This window comes from Babylonia areolata, chromosome 2 (assembly GCF_041734735.1).
Source record: "Babylonia areolata isolate BAREFJ2019XMU chromosome 2, ASM4173473v1, whole genome shotgun sequence".
Taxonomy (NCBI): domain Eukaryota; kingdom Metazoa; phylum Mollusca; class Gastropoda; order Neogastropoda; family Buccinidae; genus Babylonia; species Babylonia areolata.
In genome coordinates, this window is record NC_134877.1 from 10293499 (window position 1) to 10313154 (window position 19656).

Sequence of the window (19656 nt, forward strand, 5' to 3'; positions counted from 1 at the left end):
AAATGCGTTAATAGTTTCAAAGTAAGATTAGCAACGGTTATGTGCCATTAAAGGTCTGCAATATTATCAGAAACTGTTGGAAGCCAGTAAAGAGTTCAGCTGAATGACACCGAACAAAAGAAACTTTGATGAATAATAATTCGATATATATGTCTGAATGTTTTGTAGCAAATGCAGTGATGTGTAACAACAACTGGAAGCCAGAGTAGAGTTGAATAATACCATTATCATCTAGACTAAGAGAGAGAGAGAGAGAGAGCATTTTCCAGATTATAATGGCCCACCACCACCCACCCCTTCCCCCACTGGCCACACCACCCCTTCTCGTTCCCACGGTCACTCCCACGTTCGTCAACGTCCCCTGACATCGTTATCCCTGGAGTCTGGGGAGGTCGGGCACGCAAGGTGAGGGCTCGTCATGGCGTCAATTAGCTTTCGTGTCATTGAGCACCTTGATTTCACTTCTTCCATGTCGGCTGTACAGTTGTCTGTCGTCGATGTCTCGGGTTACATGGCTGGGATGCCCTATGTCCCTTGCTTCATTCCGTGCCATCAAGAGTAGTGCGTCTTTCCGTTCTCCGGACGGAGGGAGGTCTGTAGATTTCAACTTATCCACTCGCTTGTTGTTTGACTTAGAAAGTGTTCCAAGTTCGTGACTCTTTTGTGACAGTGTGACTATTGTTGTGCTTGTGAAAACCGCATAAAAATGTCAATGGACCAACTGTAAAATTTAGATGAGAATATATATCCCCGACCAAGACTGAAAATTCAGCTTGGGTAAGAGGTGTGGTTAAAAAGGAAAAAAAACAACAACAAAAAAACCCCACCTGTTCATCCAGTGACATCCACAATTGCACACACTGATAACCAAAGCCAAAGTCTCATCCTCTCCAGATTGGGTTCTGGAAACGGCAGCTTGCGTGTCCTGACGAGGGCCCAGAAGGAAAACTTAGCCCTCTAGAGAGCCACTGTTCTCACGACATCCAACCATTCCTCTGGCTGAACCGGTAGCAGACTGAAGCCCGCAGCGGAACAGAAGGGAGATCTGATACGATATGTAGGATAATTGGCTGGAAAGAAAAGGCGATCTGAGCAGCATGTTCACAGAGTAGTGGTTTAGTGGTTAGAATGCTTGCCTTGAAACCGAGAGGCCCCAGGTTCGAGTCGCATATGCCTACACACCGTGATTCAACCCCACCAACCCGTACGTGTACTAGACCCTCCCACGCTAGACTTGATCGCGGTTTTAGAGTTGTCTTTTCAGGTGGTACGACTGAGCGAGGGTCGGGGTATAGTGGTAACACATCAGTGCAATGTTCATATCGTTTTGTCTTTGGGACAGTCACCGCCGTTGAAGGGAAAGGTGGCTCGAATCTCAGATAGGATCTGGTACTGCGTTAACTGACGTGGCTGAATAGGCGTTCGCCACAGTGTGCTTGTGCTGTTTAGCCGGCCCTGTCATTAGGGTGAAACCAGACAACCTGTCGTCTGGGACGCTTGAAACCGCTCATTTTCCTGTTAGGCAGACAAGATGCGTGTAGTCTCTCTCTCTCTCTCTTTTTCTGTTGGTCGTTGGAATGGATAATGGAGGCTATGGTTGTTGAGAGAGATGGGATGGATGGAGGCGGTGGGAGGGAGGATTTGTACACAGGGGTTAAAGTTAGTGGTTACGTCAAGCAGGAAATTTTGACAAGTTACATGAATATGATCTTGTTAAACGTGTATGAGTCATGGGCGTAAATTGCAGTTAACAGTAAATACACATGCAGTTTTACCTGATGTGTAGAGTTCTCACATATTTGCTTTGAATGATTTTAATTACATTATGAACTGTGATCCTGGAAGACATAATCAAGTCGGTGGACAAGACTCATCACTGAAGGCACTTCCACTGCATGGCGGCGACACCAGTGTAGAACAGGGCAGTGTGACTGCCGACACCGGAGCGGGACGATGGGCGAAAATGAGAACCGGAACACGGAGATGCGCACTGGGATAGCCTCGATATGTTTTGTATAATTCACGCTACCACCACCACGGTGTGTAGCATTTTGTGTCTTGCCCGTGTCAGAACAATATCCTGTTATCTGACTTTTGCTTGGTAAAATTGTGCTATCTTGGGGCACGCGAGCACAACAAGAGATGTAAAGTTAATTCAGTTGTCCATCTCTCATGGCCTGGAAAGAATACTGAAGATAAAGATTCATATAATATGACGTCAGTCAAGTCGAAGGTTGATTATATCAGCCAGTCATTGTGATAAACTCGAAGTAAAACTTCTCTCCGTTGAGGTCGGTAGACCGCATTGAGAAAATTGATTTCCAACAATTTCAGTCTCTTTGATATGATTTCGCCTCCGGATTTTTTTTAATTAAAATTCTCGTGAAGGTTTACATGTAGGCCTATATGTGTGTACGATCTGCAAAAGGAAAACTGGAAAGAAAAGAAGAAAAATGTACTGGAGTCTGAAGGGCTGCTTTCCAGAGTCGTCATTGGGTTTCTGTGCTCTTTTCATAGTCAGTGCGTTGGTCACACGACGTTCAGAATGGACTCATTGATTTGGAACACGCACGAGTGAGCACGACACATATGTATGGAAGAAAGGGACCAAACTCGTCCATGCGGGGTGAATGAAATATTTAGCATGAATGTGAAGTACTGTCGACGAGCAGTTGGGTGTGGAATCTCTCTCTCTCTCTCTCTCTCTCTCTCTCTCATTTAGCATTGCATTTATACCATTGTCCCTATGTTCTCACCTGTCATTTGAGTCCGAATCTGTGTCTCTCTCTGCCTGTTTGTCAGGGAAGTAATGATATTGTTCCTTTACTTATCCATGTATTATGGAATGTGAATTTATGATGGTATTTTCTTTCTTATAATTTTTTTTGCCCGGAGATCTGGGTGGAAAAACAAAATTCACTTAAATGTTTATTGCATTATACCCTCATGAAAAAGTTATATTTTTGTTTCTTCCCTCAACCCCCGCCCCCCACCTTTCTTTTCTCTGCTCCCATCCCCAATCACCCTCCTTCCTCACTCCCCTTGGAACTTTCCCACTCTCCCTCTCTCGCTCGTGCGTGCGTGCGCGCGCGCTCGTGTGTGTGTGTGTGTGTGTGTGTGTGTGTGTGGCGCGGATGAGAGAAGCAGCAGGCGAATGTGGTGTAGGATGACACAGGTGATGGATGTTATGTAAATGGAGTGTGTCAGCCAGAGTGGGTCTGTCCCTGACAGCCGCCTCTGCTTTGTGACCCGACACTCGCTCCATGCACGCACGCAGTCCCGTCCCACCTCATGGCTAAAACATGGAGGTGTGCGTGTCCCCTGTAGGCAAGGGCCAGTCTTGTGCTGGAGTGCCCATAGCTTGTGCACAGATCTATAATTTCCCTCCCTTTCCAGGTCTCTGTCAACCACACTTGTGTTTTAATCCTTCACTTCGTTCTTTTTTGTCACCAGTTATTATTATTATTATTATTGTTATTATTATTATTTGAAATGCCATGCAAATATTGATATTTTCGTATACGGTTAAGAGGCTTTGTGGATTTGACGACGCTGCGTTTAGAAGTTGTTATTTATAACCTGGAAGAGTAGGTTATTGCATGTTTTTTTTTTCATAGCACTCCCACCATGTCTGCTACTTGGATTCAGTATTTCTTCTTTTTTCTTTTTTAATTCACTAGCGTCATCAATCAGCCACAATGCGCCCCCCCTGGCCCCGCCCCCCCTCCACCTCCAACCACAGTGCCCCGCCCCTCCCTGCAATCGATCCAGTCCCGGCAGCGTGAACGCGTGTCTGCCGTTCCCTTGCTATCTCTCAGTCTGTCTGTCTGTCTGTTTCTCTCTCTCTGTCTCTGTCTGTCTGTCTGTCGCTCTCACTTACACACTCAATGAGAGATATAACACAAAAACGGATCACAGAATGTTGTATCGAAAAACGATGAGCAGTTTGGACAGCTGATAGGTGGATTGATTTGAAAACACCAAGGCTGGGTTGCATTATCGGTATCAGCAGGGTAAGTTTGCTTAGTGTTGCTATTTCCCGAAGTCTATGGAATTAGCGTAGGTTCTGGAACGTTCTAAACGCTAATCAAACTAACCAGTGATGAGATTATTCGTGCAACCCAACCCAGGAACTAACATAATTATATGATTTGGAAAGGAAGGGCCTCATCAGTTGGGACGGTAGTCTCTAATGACCAGTCTCCAAAAATCCTGTGCCCTCTCCCTCCACACCCACGTGTGTCGCTCGCCGTCAGTCTGCAGTCAGTACACTGGACAAGTATTCACGCAACCACCATACCCCTCCCCGCCCCCTTCCATACCCCAGTTCTCTCTCCGTCTCCACCTTTACTTCTGTTGTCTCTTTATGCGCGCGTCCGCTTTCCACCTCCGTCCCCCCCACCTCGTCCCCCCTCCCCCAAACACTAACATTCCACAATCGAGACCTAAGAACAGCCTTGATATTTTTTTCTCAATGCACGGAATTGTGCTGGCTTGCTGATCCCATTACTGACAAGACCTTTTTTTTCTTTTTATTCCCCACCCGCACTGCTTGAAATCCAAATTCATTCACAGCGCGAGGCAGGCCTTAGGTATACATCGAATTTTCTCAACTGTAACTACACCTGTGTAATTTTATCAGACACCACCTTGACACGCCCTCGAGAAAAGAGGCCGGCTTGTATGCGGCAACTGAAGCCTGACGACTGTGTGTGTGTATGTGTGTGTGTGTGCGTGCTCGGTGCTCTTGATAAGTAGAAGTTGTAACACGTTTGACAACAACAAATATTATTCAATGATATTGCTAACGGGAGCAGTAGGAAAGATAAGGTAGGCATTAACACATTTGATATTTTCTCTGTTTTTCCAAATATGTTTGACTTTATCCCGATCCCCCCCTCCTCCCCCCCACACTATGCCCACCTCTCATCCCCAATGTCCCGTACAGAAGTGTTCTTTTGATTCGGCTTGTATCATAACATGGACTGCACGGCAGCCGCCCTTTCAGTTGCTTAAAATAGTTATTTTTCGCTTCACCGTCTGACTTTGTTAGACCCAGTCCTTCGTAAACTTTTGTAAGTGGTGGGGCTGGAAGGTTGACGAGCGACTGTTTTGGTGGATTAAGGAGCGGTATGATAAGACAACAGTGTTTATGTGACGACTCCACGTGACTGCGTGGAAAATCCACTGTCGGACAGAAAGCTGACAATCAGCACACTAGAAAAAACAGTAAACGTCCACACTTCTTGACAAAGCTCCAAGCATCCACGTGCCAGTCCAATTTAATATTGATTTTTACCTGAATAAATAATGTACAGCCAATACTGAAACACAGCTCGTCCACCTAGCTGTCCGTTCTGATGGCCACTTCCTGATAAGGGAAGTGGTTTGCATGTGGCCAAGACCGTGAAGCAAGATGGTGTTGTGATATTGGTGCATGTCACGTGATGAGCGGTCTCATCCTTGGGCGCGAGTTACTGTCGCTGGAGGCAATTAGCGAGGGATGGAAAGAGGAAGTTTGATGACGAGGGTCCACCTGTGATGATGATTTATTAACATTTTTATACTGCCAGAGCCTAAACTTAAAGCTATTTAGGCAGTAAAGGGTCCACCTGTTAGGCCCACTGGCTGCTGAAGGGGAAATGGTCACAAACGGTGGAGGTGGCGGTTGAAAATTGGAGGGGGTTATAGCCATCTGGTGAGGCAGTGGCTCGGACAGGGTTGAACAAGAATGGAGCGCAAGCTCTCTCATGATTGAAAGCAGACCTGGTACAGCTCTCAATTTGTTCGTTTAATAATACCAACACTGTGCATAGTTCCATTTTCATTACTGCGGCATTAGAAGTGTCCAGTCCCGCTCCATTCTTTCCAAACCCTTCTTCTGACCATTAGTCTGTTGTGTCATGTGGGTAGACATTTAGGGACGCAGTTTGTTCAACCCTCTCCTATTAACCTTTCTCACTTCGTACTAAGCGTTGTTCGTGGGCGAGTTCTGCAGCGGGTTTTTGTAAGAATAGCCCAACCCCCGACTCTCTCTCTCTCTCTCTCTCTCTCTCTCTCTCAAGGGTACAGTTTGGCTACTTCCCGTGTGAATGAGCAAGAGGTTGCTGTCGTTGTATCTAACACGGTGTCTTAAGGTTTTTTTGTTTTGTGTGTGTGTGTGTGTGTGTGTGTGTGTAGCACCAAAACTGACAAAAGAATCCATACACGAACGAATCAAATGATCGATGACGCCTTTTGCCACACTGTCTCCCACCACCATCACCAACTAGTTGTCGGATGTCAGTGGCTGCTGCTTCACTGCAGCAGCTGTGTATGTGTATGTGTGTGTGTGTGACAGATCACCACCTGTGGACCTCATTTGCAATTCTCATCACTTTCCTGTCAGCTCGCCTCCATCCCGTGCCTTGTTTTATCCGCCACCTCTGCCCTCACCCCTACAGCCCCCATCCACCCACCCCTCCTCAGCTCACTCTGTCCATCCAGCCGGGTCTTCTTCAACAAACGAAGGAAGATGAAGTCTCTGTAGATTTGTCCTGCCGATCGTTCGATGTATGGGTCGGCCGTTTTGATACATGGATTCTTTGACACGCTTTTCCAAATTTATTATCATGTAGAGGGGGTAGAAGGGGTTTTTAAAACACACACACACACACACACACACACACACACACACACACACACACACACACACACACACACACACACACACACACACACACACACACACACATTGAAACGCAGACATAATTATGCTCGCGTGTGATAACTGGCAGTTCCCCAGAATTCACAGACATGACACTGTCCGTTTACAACCAAATAAATGTATTGTCATTAATTTAAGAGAACACGCGTTATTATTTCCAGCAAAGATGGAAACGGGACTAACGGTTTTTTGGAAAGCACCAACTCCCATTGACACCGATCGACAACAGACCGGCGCTATTTATCAAAAGCTTAGTGAACAATGTTTTGTTAACCTTAAATCGGTTGTGGGTTTTGTCCCCGAAGGCCTGCAGTGTGTGTTACACAAACATGCGATGATTGAATGAATGAACGGCCTGTGCAGGGAGATGAGGGTGTATAGTTTGCCATGTGGATTCTGTTCTTGACCGTTCCCTCCCAAAGGAGCTCTCGCTGACTGGGTTCGCAGAATACACTGCGCGGTGTGTCAGCACCTTTATTTCTTACTGATGGTATGTTTGTGTTAAAAGATGATAGGTAAGAACTGGTTACTGATGGGATGTTTGTGTTAAAAAGATGATAGGTAAGAACTGGTTACATCAGGAAGACGGCGACAACATTGTGGAGTCACAGTAGCCGAGTGGTTAATGAGCGTTTGACTTTCAATCTGAGGGTCTGAGGTTCGAATGTCGGTAACGGTGCTTGGTGGTTAAAGAGTGGAGATTTTTCCGATCTCCCAGGTCAGCATAATTTTATGTGCATATCTGCTTGTGTCTGAACCCCCCTCGTGTGTATACGCACACAGAAGTTAGCAAAACGCCAAGTCGATACAGCAAAGGCAGGGTCCTGTTGTGTTGTCGACCATGTCCAGTCGCATACCGACTTGCCACCGGTTTTTAATAATAATTATTTTTACAGCAAACACTTGACGATTGGCGGTGGACTGGCTTTTGCTCCCCCCCCCCCCCCCTCTCTCTCTCTCTCTCTCTCTCTAACCAGATGGTTGTTGGTATTTTGGTGGTCGCCATGTGTTTTGTGTGCCCGAGTCGGAGAGGCGAGGGAAAGTATACATACATGTGAATTACGATGACTATTGCTGTCTCGTGTTTTGGGGCTATCAATATTAGCAAATCCCTCGCTGAATCATGCCAGGTTAATTTTGAGCCGAAAGTCTAGTGCCGAACACACGGATGATTCAGGATTCAACTTTAAATCCGCCAGCCACTGTGCTGACGGAAATGGGAATTGAAAACGTTTGTCCAAAAAATCGTTAGGGGTTTATTTGAGCAGGCACTGGGATTGTACAACTCACGAACATGATTTTGCTCAGTCAACTTCTGGCATGGTCTTTGTGAAAGATGCTTCCAGCTGAATGACCGGTTTGATAGTTTGATAGCCAGATATTCGATAGACAAATATTTGATAGCCAGATAATTGATTCAGTCTGATCTCTACCAGATTGCCGCTCTTCTGACAACACACACACACACACACACACACACACACACACACACACAATGTGTTAATGCCACTACGTATACGAATGTGTGTGTGTGTGAGAGAGAGAGAGAGAGAGAGAGATGAGGTTGGAGGAGGAGGTGTGTAAGGTGCAATGTGACCAGAAACAAGCTTAGACAGGCGCCAGCTATTCTTTCACTCCCCATTGATATCAGCACCATTGCTGAGAAGGGTGGGGGCGGGTTTTTTAATCGGCAATATCTTACACACAGGAATCAAATTGGCAATGCTCGGTACCGATCGGTCGTTAGATTGTCATTGCTCACGAGGTGAACTGATAGGAAAAGATGGCGGTTTCTTTGTGAATACTCCCAGTGGTTTGGAGCCCAACATGACCGGGATTTGGAGTCTTTTGTGTGGCAGTGTGGATGAGATCCTATCGCCTTTGCTGCCGACCCCTTTTTACACCCCAGGGACTTCGGTCTCAGGGTGGAAACTTATCCATAATCTTGGGAAAGGTATAGGGTACACATGAATACAATATCCCGAACCCACATTTTGGTGTCACAGGTTCAGTTACAGCAACCCGAGTTTTGAGAAGACTGAATAATAATATATAAACCTGCCCATAAGTCCTGATTAACTGAATAAATTAAACTGATTGAAGCTTTCAGAAAAAAGAAAAGAGCATTTAATTACCAGCTTATTTAAGTTAATTGAATGAAATAAAAGTGCACTGTAATATACATCTGTCTGTATGTGCATTTAATTAGAGTTTCTAATTTTGAGAAGTTAAACTTCATTAAGCCATGAATCAGTGTTTCTGAGACATTGCCTATATCTATCTATCTATCTATCTGTTTGTTTGTCTGTCTGTCTATCTATCTATCTATCTATCTATCTATATGTCTGACTATATTTATATCAACAAATAGTAAAGCGTGGTAACTCTCTCCATTCACAAGGTACACAACTTCAAGTCAGTGCTACTTACGCTACCGATTCAACTAACACACAGGTAGATAAAAGGTACATTGGAACAAATATATTTATATTAGATAAGCAGATCAACATCTTTCCTTCCAGTGTTTCCAGTCAGTACAGAATTTTATATCTACTGTTTGTCAAAGCTAGGTGAGGCCAGGAGTGTGGGTGATGAGGGGTCCGTTTCCTGGATACCCTGCACCTTATCAATTGGGGTTATCAGTTTGCTGAAGCTATTTTCAAACTTCCGCTGCCTGGAGGTTTGGCATAAAGTTGAAGAAGATCCCTTTGCCATATGCCTTGAAGTGGAAGGAAATGGAAGGGTGAGGGTTCACTTCTGCAGACTGTTGGTCCTATCTTGTATATCCTGTCATCTCTCCCCCCCCCCCCCCCTCCCTTTGCTCTCTTCACACACAAAAAAAGCCAAGTGAAGTATTCTACTTTTTTTTTTTTAATGGGATGTTTAGTAATATGGAAGGTAGGCTTGAGGCTGATATCTGGCCACATAAACTTCAGCAGTCTTGATGTCCTTTACTGCAATTTAAAACATGTAAACTACAGCAGTCTTGATGTCCTTTACTGCCATTTAAAACATGTAAGCTACAGCAGTCTTGATGTCCTTTACTGCAATTTAAAACATGTAAACTACAGCTGCCTTGATGTCCTTTACTGCAATTTAAAACATGTAAACTACAGCAGTCTTGATGTCCTTTACTGCAATTTAAAACATGTAAACTACAGCAGTCTTGATGTCCTTTACTGCAATTTAAAACATGTAAACTACGGCTGCCTTGATGTCCTTTACTGCCATTTAAAACATGTAAGCTACAGCAGTCTTGATGTCCTTTACTGCAATTTAAAACATGTAAACTACAGCAGTCTTGATGTCCTTTACTGCAATTTAAAACATGTAAACTACAGCTGCCTTGATGTCCTTTACTGCCATTTAAAACATGTAAGCTACAGCAGTCTTGATGTCCTTTACTGCAATTTAAAACATGTAAGCTACAGCAGTCTTGATGTCCTTTACTGCAATTTAAAACATGTAAACTACAGCAGTCTTGATGTCCTTTACTGCAATTTAAAACATGTAAACTACAGCTGCCTTGATGTCCATTACTGCAATTTAAAACATGTAAACTACAGCAGTCTTGATATCCTTTACTGCAATTTAAAACATGTAAGCTACAGCAGTCTTGATATCCTTTACTGCAATTTAAAACATGTAAACTACAGCAGTCTTGATGTCCTTTACTGCAATTTAAAACATGTAAACTACAGCAGTCTTGATATCCTTTACTGCAATTTAAAACATGTAAGCTACAGCAGTTTTGATATCTTTTACTGCAATTTTAAACATGTAAACTACAGCAGTCTTGATATCCTTTACTGCAATTTAAAACATGTAAGCTACAGCAGTCTTGATATCCTGTACTGCCATTTAAAACATGTAAGCTACAGCAGTCTTGATATCCTTTACTGCAATTTAAAACATGTAAACTACAGCAGTCTTGATATCCTTTACTGCAATTTAAAACATGTAAACTACAGCAGTCTTGATGTCCTTTACTGCGATTTAAAACATGTAAACTACAGCAGTCTTGATGTCCTTTACTGCAATTTTAAACATGTAAACTACAGCAGTCTTGATGTCCTTTACTGCAATTTAAAACGTGTAAACTACAGCTGTCTTGATATCCTTTACTGCAATTTAAAAGCAGCATGCTGGCCAGTCACCAGCTACACAGAACTCCATGCAAAGCTGATGGCAGTGAACACTGTAAACATAAATGTCTTTTGCTTTAGCCATGGGTTAAAAATGTAAGTCTTGAATTACTAGCATGTTAATTTAGGTTTCCCCACTTACAAATATTTTGTCACATTTTATAAATTATGATTTTTTTTGTGCATTGATTTAACTGTCACTGTGATTTGATTTTATTGTTTGACCAGACAAAACTGAAATTGTATCTTTTAATGCAGAACAGCATGCTGTTTGTTTAGTAAATATTTGTGGCAAAAGCCCTGACCCATCAGTCCACTAGTGCATAGTGACATCACTGATGACATCATCAAATGAAAGGTATTAATTCTGGAAGGCTGAAAATATGCATGTATTTGATCTAGAGTGGTATATCTCCAGACCATCTTCTCAGTGATTGTTCTGAACATGGATTTATAACTTGAAACACCACTTTCTACTGTTTTGTTTTGGGGTTTCCCCCCTGGCACTTAAGGGGTTAAATGTAAGCTATGGATGTATATATCATGTGGTTGAGTGTCAGATGTATTTGGAAACTGATGATTGACATTGTTTGTGTAAATGGATGTGTTGCAGCAACAGGAACAAGACCCCACCAACCTGTACATTGCTAATCTGCCCCTGCACTTCACAGAGAAACACCTAGAGAATATGTTCAAGGACTTTGGCACAGTCATTTCAACCAGAATTTTACGGAAACCAGATGGTATGAGTCGCTGTGTTGGTTTTGCACGGATGGAGTCGAGAGACAAATGTGAAACTATCATCAACACATTCAACAACAAGATGTTGAGTGGTAAGTCACTGCATCCAAATGTTTAGTTGTCTCATGTCTGTCTGAATGATTGCAGATAAGATAAACACTAATGCTTCACCACCTCATGTTTCAGGCTTACAAGAAATTAATCAAAGTGTGAAAGTATTGATAGCTATGTCTTATTATTTTTGCAGAATATTTCATTAATTCATATGCATTGATTATTGATTAACACTGAACCTTAATTATATTACTAGACTTCTCACTCACATTCTCTCTCAGTAAGAAATTTTCAAAGGGACATTAAGAAATCTGTAAAAAGAAATAAAAGAAAACAATGCACCAAATGAATAGCTGAGTGGTCAAAGCATTTTACCTTCAGTTTGAAGGTCATGTGTTCCGTCCCAATATCAGTGTTTGATGGGCTATGGGTGATCAGTTTTGTGATCTCTAAGGTTGACTTATGTGCAACAGACCTTCCAGGGACACAATCCCTTTTATGAAACACATACAGGGAGATCACATATGCACAATAGATGTTCCGTAATCTATCAGCATCCAGTGGGTTATGGAAACACAAACACACTCAGCATGCACAGCATGATGTGTGGCAAAAGTTGTCATTTTCATAAGAGTTCATTGATGAATATGACAGAATGTGGTAGAAGTTTGCAGTCCATTTACCCAGAAGAACAGAACACCATCCCACATTAATAATCATTTGAAATGAATAGTTGTTTTGTTTTTCACTGGAGTTTAGACATCTGTCTCAAACATTTGTTTAGTTATCAAAGGATGTGCTCAAGAGCTGGATAAAATCATACCTGTCTCAAACACATGATTACTTCTTTCAGTGTGTACACTTCAAATATACTCCAGTCTTATGGAGAGCTAGAGCCATAGATTTGATCTACAGATTAACATAACTCAGAAGTTTATAAGCATATTTATGATGAAATACACTTATACAATTTTAGAAAGAAAAGAAAAAAGGCTGTTCTGCTTTTCCTATTGATTTATGTTTATTCAGTGACATAATTAATAGGCCTGGGTGTTGCGTGTCATTGTCATGTTACGGAGTCGGCGTGAGTTCAGAGGCATGATTTATTCACATGGTTTTCTACATGTGAGGGAGTTGCTCCAGGCATGTTGTCTCTTGTCTCTTGTTGTCATTTATCCTGTTTTCATTTTGCATGAGAGCATAGAGACATGTATGCTATGCGTGACTGACTACATTAACCCATTTGTTGTTGATGTTTTTTTGTTTTTTGTTTTTTATCGACTCATTTGGAATCCCTCTCTTTTTACCCTCAACAAGGGGTAAGGACTGAGTTATTGTCAGTGTTTTTAATGCCATTGCATTACTTTATTAATAATCTGTCTGCTCCATCTGTCACTGGAATTACACAGAATGCCTGTGCAGATCTGGATGGACAACTGAGATATGTAATTTATCTGTTTGCATTACTGTTGATTTCTTCTGCTCCCATGTAGAGGTGCAGAGGTAACCTATCCGAGTTCTGGTACGTGTCATGACAGGTAGGGCTGTTGTTTTTCAAAGAGAATGAGAAAGAAGATTCAGTTTTTCATATAGATTTTTCCCCCACTAAAACCCACTTTCCTATTGTACTGATTGGAAGGGGGGAAGGGCGGGGGTAACTTTAAAACTGAAATGGCAGAGAGGAAGAGGGAAGGGAAAAGAAGGGAAGAGAGCCCAAGATGTGAGGGCAGTAAGATGGAAGGGGGGGTTATAAGTGGTAAATGTTGTCTATGGGTGTGGTGACTAGGATTACAACAAGATCCTGAACACGACCTACCCGACCTACCCGTCCCCTACCTCCCAGTGGTTCAGACACTACCACACCTCACTACCACACGCCAGTTTTGTGTGTCAACAGCCGCCTTACTGCTGTGCTGTCACCTTATCACTGTTCTCAGCACTCCCTCAAACACGCCCCTCCCTACCCGGCTGGATGCCTGTGATTATGGGGACCTGTTTTGTGTTTATGACACACCTGTGACTCAAAGTCTGTGTTGTTCCATACCTGCAAACCTGGGGTTACTGTTTCTTGTCCTCAACCTGCCTTGTACTGCAACTCACGTTTCTGACAAAGACATTACCCCCTTCATCCTGTAGTGCAAGATTCAGAGATCATAAACTGATAGTTTGGGAAAGGAAAGTCTGCCTCAGAGTAAGAGGTCGCTGTCTCCCAGTGTGGCTTTCATACAAATTTTATACCTGGGTCACAAGTTCATGCACATAATATTTAGGTCAAGGGTCTTGGGTGAAGTTCAGGTTGAAGGTGAAGAGGACATAGAAGATGAGAGGGTGTCATTTTTTTATGGTCTTGTGGTCAAAATGCTGAAATGACATGAAAGTGAATAGAATTTGTTTATGTTTGGGCAGTGTATTTTGTGGTTCTGTCATGTTATACTTATTGCTGTTTATATAAATAGTTATTAATTAATCATTGAATGGCATGTCTTGATGTCATTCCATATGCATCTGTCAATCTTTAGTTGAAAGCATAAGAAATCCATTGATATGTGAGCATGCACCTCCGAAGATGACGAACATGAAATATGCATGGACCCATTCTCCTTGCAGAAGTGCTGACACAGACTTCATTTTAGATATTCAGATCTGTCAGTCAGTGTCACTCTGTCTCTGCCTCTCCCTCTCTGCCCCACTGATATATTTTCAAACTTGATTTCTTAGTGTGCATCAGATAAAATAACAGACTTTGTGTTTGAAATCTGAATTCTGTGTTGGAAATTGATGCACCCCCACCTCCACCCCCCTCTCAAGTTGGACAGTGAAGCACATTGTGCAATCCTGACAAATCATCATGTGGCTTTTTCTGTGCTCCTTTGCACTGACAGGCCTATCAGTCAATAAACAAAGGCTTCACCTTGTGCAAAGAACAGAACTGACAAAGATGCTGCACAAAAATTGAAAGGGAGGAGGGGGAGGGTTGGGGGAGGGAGGGAGGGAGAGAGAGAGAGAGAGAGAGAGAGAGAGAATGTGTGTGTGTGTGTGTGTGTGTGTGTGTGTTCTCTGTCTCCCTCTCTCTCACACACAAGGGGTAGAGAGACACACACACACACATATTAACTATTATGATACTCTGCACATTGTGGGTTTTTTTGTTGTTGTTGTTGTTGGTGGTGGTGGTTTTTTTTTTTGTTTTGTGTGTGTGTGTGTGTGTGTGTGTGTGTGTGTGTGTGTGTGTGTGTCCTCCATGTATGCACAGATCCTTGTCCTTTCAACTGAAGCAGTTTAAAGATGTGATAAACCTTTGAAATGCTAGTTTCCCCCACCCTCCTGCATTTTATTAATTTTTCGACATTAACTTCTTTTTTTTCTAACAACACTAGATCAAAGTCAGAGGTGTAATATATCTACAGAGACATCTATCTATTCAGTATCAGAGGTGTAATATATCTACAGAGACATCTGTCTATTCAGTATCAGAGGTGTAATATATCTACAGAGACATCTGTCTATTCAGTATCAGAGGTGTAATATATCTACAGAGACATCTATCTATTCAGTACTAAAAGTAGCAGAAACCTCATACTGTTCCTGAAGGCAGAACACATACTCACATAGTCTTTCAAGTAAAAAGCTTTTGTGTTGTATGTGTTGAGTTGTTGCCAGAGAGTTTTGTAAAATGATCTTGTGTGTGTGCTTTGTGTGTGTGTGTGTGTGTAGCAAAGGGGGTGGTGTGGGGGAGGTATGCAGGTTGCAGGGAGCCAGTTCATTGACATGAGATGTTTAAAAAAAACTGTGCAGTATGGCAGACTGGACTGGCAGGGTAGTCTGAGTTGTGAATGAAAGTTTACTGCAATGTTCAGTGAAAGTTTACTGCAATGTTCAAAGGTGTTCTGTTTTCCTGATTTGCATTTTAAAGCCCATTCAAGGCAAAGGCAAAGGTGTGGATTGGCATTTGGCCTGTCCCTTCCCCCCAAACCCCTTTCAGTTTGCTCTTCAAAGGGAGGGGGAGGGTGTATCTGTTTGTTCTTTCTCTCACTCACTGTCTTTCACTCTTTCTCCCTTACTCCTTCACTCCCTCTTTTCTGCCAACATTCCATGTCAGTTTATGTGTCGCTCAGGAATAACGTGTGTGTGTGTGTGTGTGTGTGTGTGTGTGTGTGTGTTTGTGACACAATTTTATAGTACAAACACAGGTCTCTTAAACTGAACACATTAAATGTGTCTTTTTGACTTGAATTTTCATCTCTCTCTCTCTCTCTTGCTTTCTCTTGCTCTCTCTCTCTTCATTTCCCTTCTGCACACACACACACACACACACACACACACACACACACACACACACACACACACACACACACACACACACACACACACACACACACACACACACACACATACACACACACACTTTCTCTCTCTTTCTCCCCCTCTCTCTCATCTTCCCCCTCCCCACGCCCCGCCCCTCTCTCTTTGACGACCATCAGTCATCACCATCAGAAAAGAGAAAGTTGAAAAAACAAAAGCTGTATTTGATTTGTCACTGTTTGTGCAGGATGTTCGGAGCCCCTGCTGGTGAAATTTGCTGACTCTGGGAACAAGAAGAAGAGCCAACAACAAAAGATGTTCCAGGTCGGGAGAGAGGATGTGAGTCTTGTGTTGGGTTGGGGGGAGCAGAGGACGTGAGTCTTGTGTTGGGTTGGGGGGAGCAGAGGACGTGAGTCTTGTGTTGGGGTGGGGGGAGCAGAGGATGTGAGTCTTGTGTTGGGTTGGGGGGAGCAGAGGACGTGAGTCTTGTGTTGGGGTGGGGGGAGCAGAGGATGTGAGTCTTGTGTTGGGTTGGGGGGAGCAGAGGACGTGAGTCTTGTGTTGGGGTGGGGGGAGCAGAGGATGTGAGTCTTGTGTTGGGGTGGGGGGAACAGAAAGAAGTAAAGGACAGGTTCCTTGTTGGACCCAGACAAAAGCTCTTCATGAGAAATGATGAAAGGAGTGGTGGAGGGTACTGTTGTGTTGATGCAGACGGGGAGAGAGAGAGTAAAATGTTTTATTTATGGTGAAAGGATAAACTACAAGCTTCTTTTCACTATGCAGTCATAGCAACAAAATGATGATATATATATATATATTTACATAAATTATCAAAAACAAAACAAATGAAGTTGAAAGAAGATGAACCTGAAGAAAATGAAGGGGGAGAAGAAGGAAGAGGAAAGAGACAACAATAAAAGAAAGGAAGTAAGAAATAAAGAAAAACAGCCACAACTAAAAACAAGTGATGATTTCAAAAGAAAATTTAGATCAAAATATATATTTATCTATTAAAAAAAAAAGAAAAAAAAAGTTATCACCTTGCTAAAATGCAAACCACACAGCAAAACACAACCAAAAATACCTCAGTAAGATAGAAAAGGGGAAGTAAAAAGTAGTTACAAAGCAAAACAGGACTAAAAATATAATCATACGCTTCTAACAGTTAGTGAGAGAGGATGGAAAAAGACAAGGAGATAGTAAGTGGAGGATGAGGGAAAAGGATCAGATGGGAAGGAAATGGGAGGAGGCAGACAATACAGACACACACACACACACACACACACACACATAGAGCAAAATACATTATTGCATTAAAAAACATTATCTGTTCATACATTTTCAAATACGTATCTGTGGTAAGCTTTCTTAAAGCAGGATAGGCTATTTTTGTCTTTGAAATAATCAGGGGTTTCATTCCATAACTTGCTACCCGGGTTGGTAAGTGATGGCTTACAGAGATCAGTTCTTGGGCAATGTGTGTGTATTGTATTTTCCCCCTTATATATTCTTTACTGTGAAAACTCACAGACAAGATGGTGTGGTGTCTTTCATTATTTTATACATGAAGACACCTTTATTGAAGCAACAGTTTAGATCAAGGGGCAGAATGTTAAGTTTCTTGTAGTTGTTGATTTGCACAGATGATAATTTAAGAAGTATTAGTTTAGAGAGAGAGGGAGATCAAGAGGGGGCTGGGGGAGGGGAGGAGAGAGAGAGAAAGCGTGTGTGTGTGTGTGTGTGTGTGTGTGCATAATATATTGTGATGACATAAATGAGGTTAGTTACCATAATTTCAGACATATAAGGTGCAACTCAAATCTTACCTCTGTGTCTTAGCTTTATGCATCCTGTTAACTTTTAACAGCCCCATTTAAATGTGGTATCATATTCATTTGATATGATTGAAAAAGATTTTTTATAAATGGGTCAGTGGTGAAAAGAAGTTGGGTAGGAGAGTTTCTGTTGTTGTGTCACAAAATACATTGCAACAAAATGCAAAATTTGAAAGATGCTTGCTTACAACAAGCATTTTGTTGAAATTGAAGTACTTTGGTGTGCAGAACCTCCAGTTTCCATTTGACCAGCAAGCAGCCTTAGCAGCCAACTTGAATGCGTAAGTACCAACTCTTTTATCTTCTTCCTCCTGTCTTGTACAAGTACTTGTAGCTTTCTCATGTATTTTACCTCATTTATACTTGTTTCTCGTAAAACTGCAGATTAGCATGCCTGAAGAAGATGTAGTGTCATGTTCACACAGCATGTCTTGTCAAGTTAGATACTGATGACCATTGTAATGGCAAACACTCACACAGTCACATGCAGGCGTTGTTACTGAGATGTGAACAATCAGGTTTATGAAAGAAAAAAGAAAAGAAAAGAGAAAACACTGAGGAGGTTGAGTTAGTGGAATGTGTAAATGATAATTAGTTTTCTGGACAAGATGCAGAAGAGTGCTGAGGTTTCATCAGTCACATACTTCAATGTGGGTAGTGTGCATGAACACATCCATGCACTCACACGCATGCAAACACACATATACTTCAGCATTCTGTAGATGGTGTATGAAAGTTGTGCAGTATGTTAAATTATTTGATGACATGGTGAGGTGAGGGAAGGGGGAAGCTCTCTCTCTCTTTTTTATAAGCTATAACAAATATCAGTAAATTTATTTTATATCTAACAATAGTAACATGAATTAAATGATTATGGGGATACAGTTAAAAAACAACAAAAAAAAACAGCTCTGCATTAATTTTTTCAGGATCCTTTGGGATGTCACATTTCTTTGCTTTATTTTTTATATACAGACATGCTCTTGTTGTGCACTCCACTTTATTTGAAATATGTTCCTCATGTATTTTCATAAAATAACTGCATAAGAGTGTCTTACATATGAATATATATACGTGTATATACATATACATCTGTATACTTGTATGTATCATATACTGTTATGCCAGATACTAATTGTTGTGAAAAAAATCTAGAAGTACATGTTATGCACACCTGTAGTCAGAGTGATGAAGAACAATTAATATTTCATGTGCTTCGTACAAAATCATTCTTCATTATCACAAGGCAAGGCAAGTTGGCAATGGCATGCTTCTGATTGTAACTTTTTCTCTCTTCATTTTTATTTCAGTGTAAATATTGTCAAGCATTCAGTTTTCAGTTATCCAGCATTTTGTTTGCTTGCTTATATATTTGGAGAAGAGTTGACTGTAAATAATAGCCACTGTTGACCAGTGCCTGTGAAAGGATCATTGCTGGCTATTATCTCACGTCTCAGTCTGGGCAGCCTTCCTCCCTGCACTTGGCCTGCACACGTTCAAAAACAGGACCCAGGAGTAGCGGGGGCTGAACCGATTATACTCTGGAAGGATGCAGTGCAGTGGCTGTACTATCCAGTGAGCAGATGAGGAAATGTTAGCTCCTGCTGGTCCAAAAGCTCTGAATCCTCTTCTGCACACGTACACATGTACATAGGAATGGGCACAAAGCACACATAAATGAGATGAAAATGAGAGAGAACCCTACAGGATACACCTCAAACAGATCATTGTTTTTAAAACTGGTGAGTTTTAAGCCCTGAAATAGCCTGTTTGCACTTGACGGGGCTATAAGCAACATGCTTAGATTTTATTCAAACATTGCTGTGATGTGAATGGTTGAAAACTAAGTCATACTGCCAGATGAAAATCATCA

General features: G+C 42.1%; 1 protein-coding gene across 19 annotated transcripts in view; it reads left to right on the forward strand.

Annotated features, from left to right (window-relative positions):
- The window catches only part of LOC143297381 (RNA-binding motif, single-stranded-interacting protein 2-like), a 251484-nt gene that overhangs the window by 203397 nt on the left and 28431 nt on the right, over positions 1–19656 (forward strand). For 11 of the 19 annotated variants that reach the window (XR_013057274.1, XM_076609700.1, XM_076609707.1 and 8 more), the window contains 3 exons: positions 11465–11684; positions 16196–16287; positions 17997–18064. Coding sequence is in view for 18 of the 19 variants with exons in the window: in XM_076609700.1 (XP_076465815.1) it covers positions 11465–11684; positions 16196–16287; positions 17997–18064 (380 nt within the window). In the remaining variant the exon portion in view is untranslated. The remainder of the gene's footprint in view (positions 1–11464; positions 11685–16195; positions 16288–17996; positions 18065–19656) is intronic. The other 8 variants (XM_076609716.1, XM_076609795.1, XM_076609747.1 and 5 more) reach the window with 3 other exon arrangements.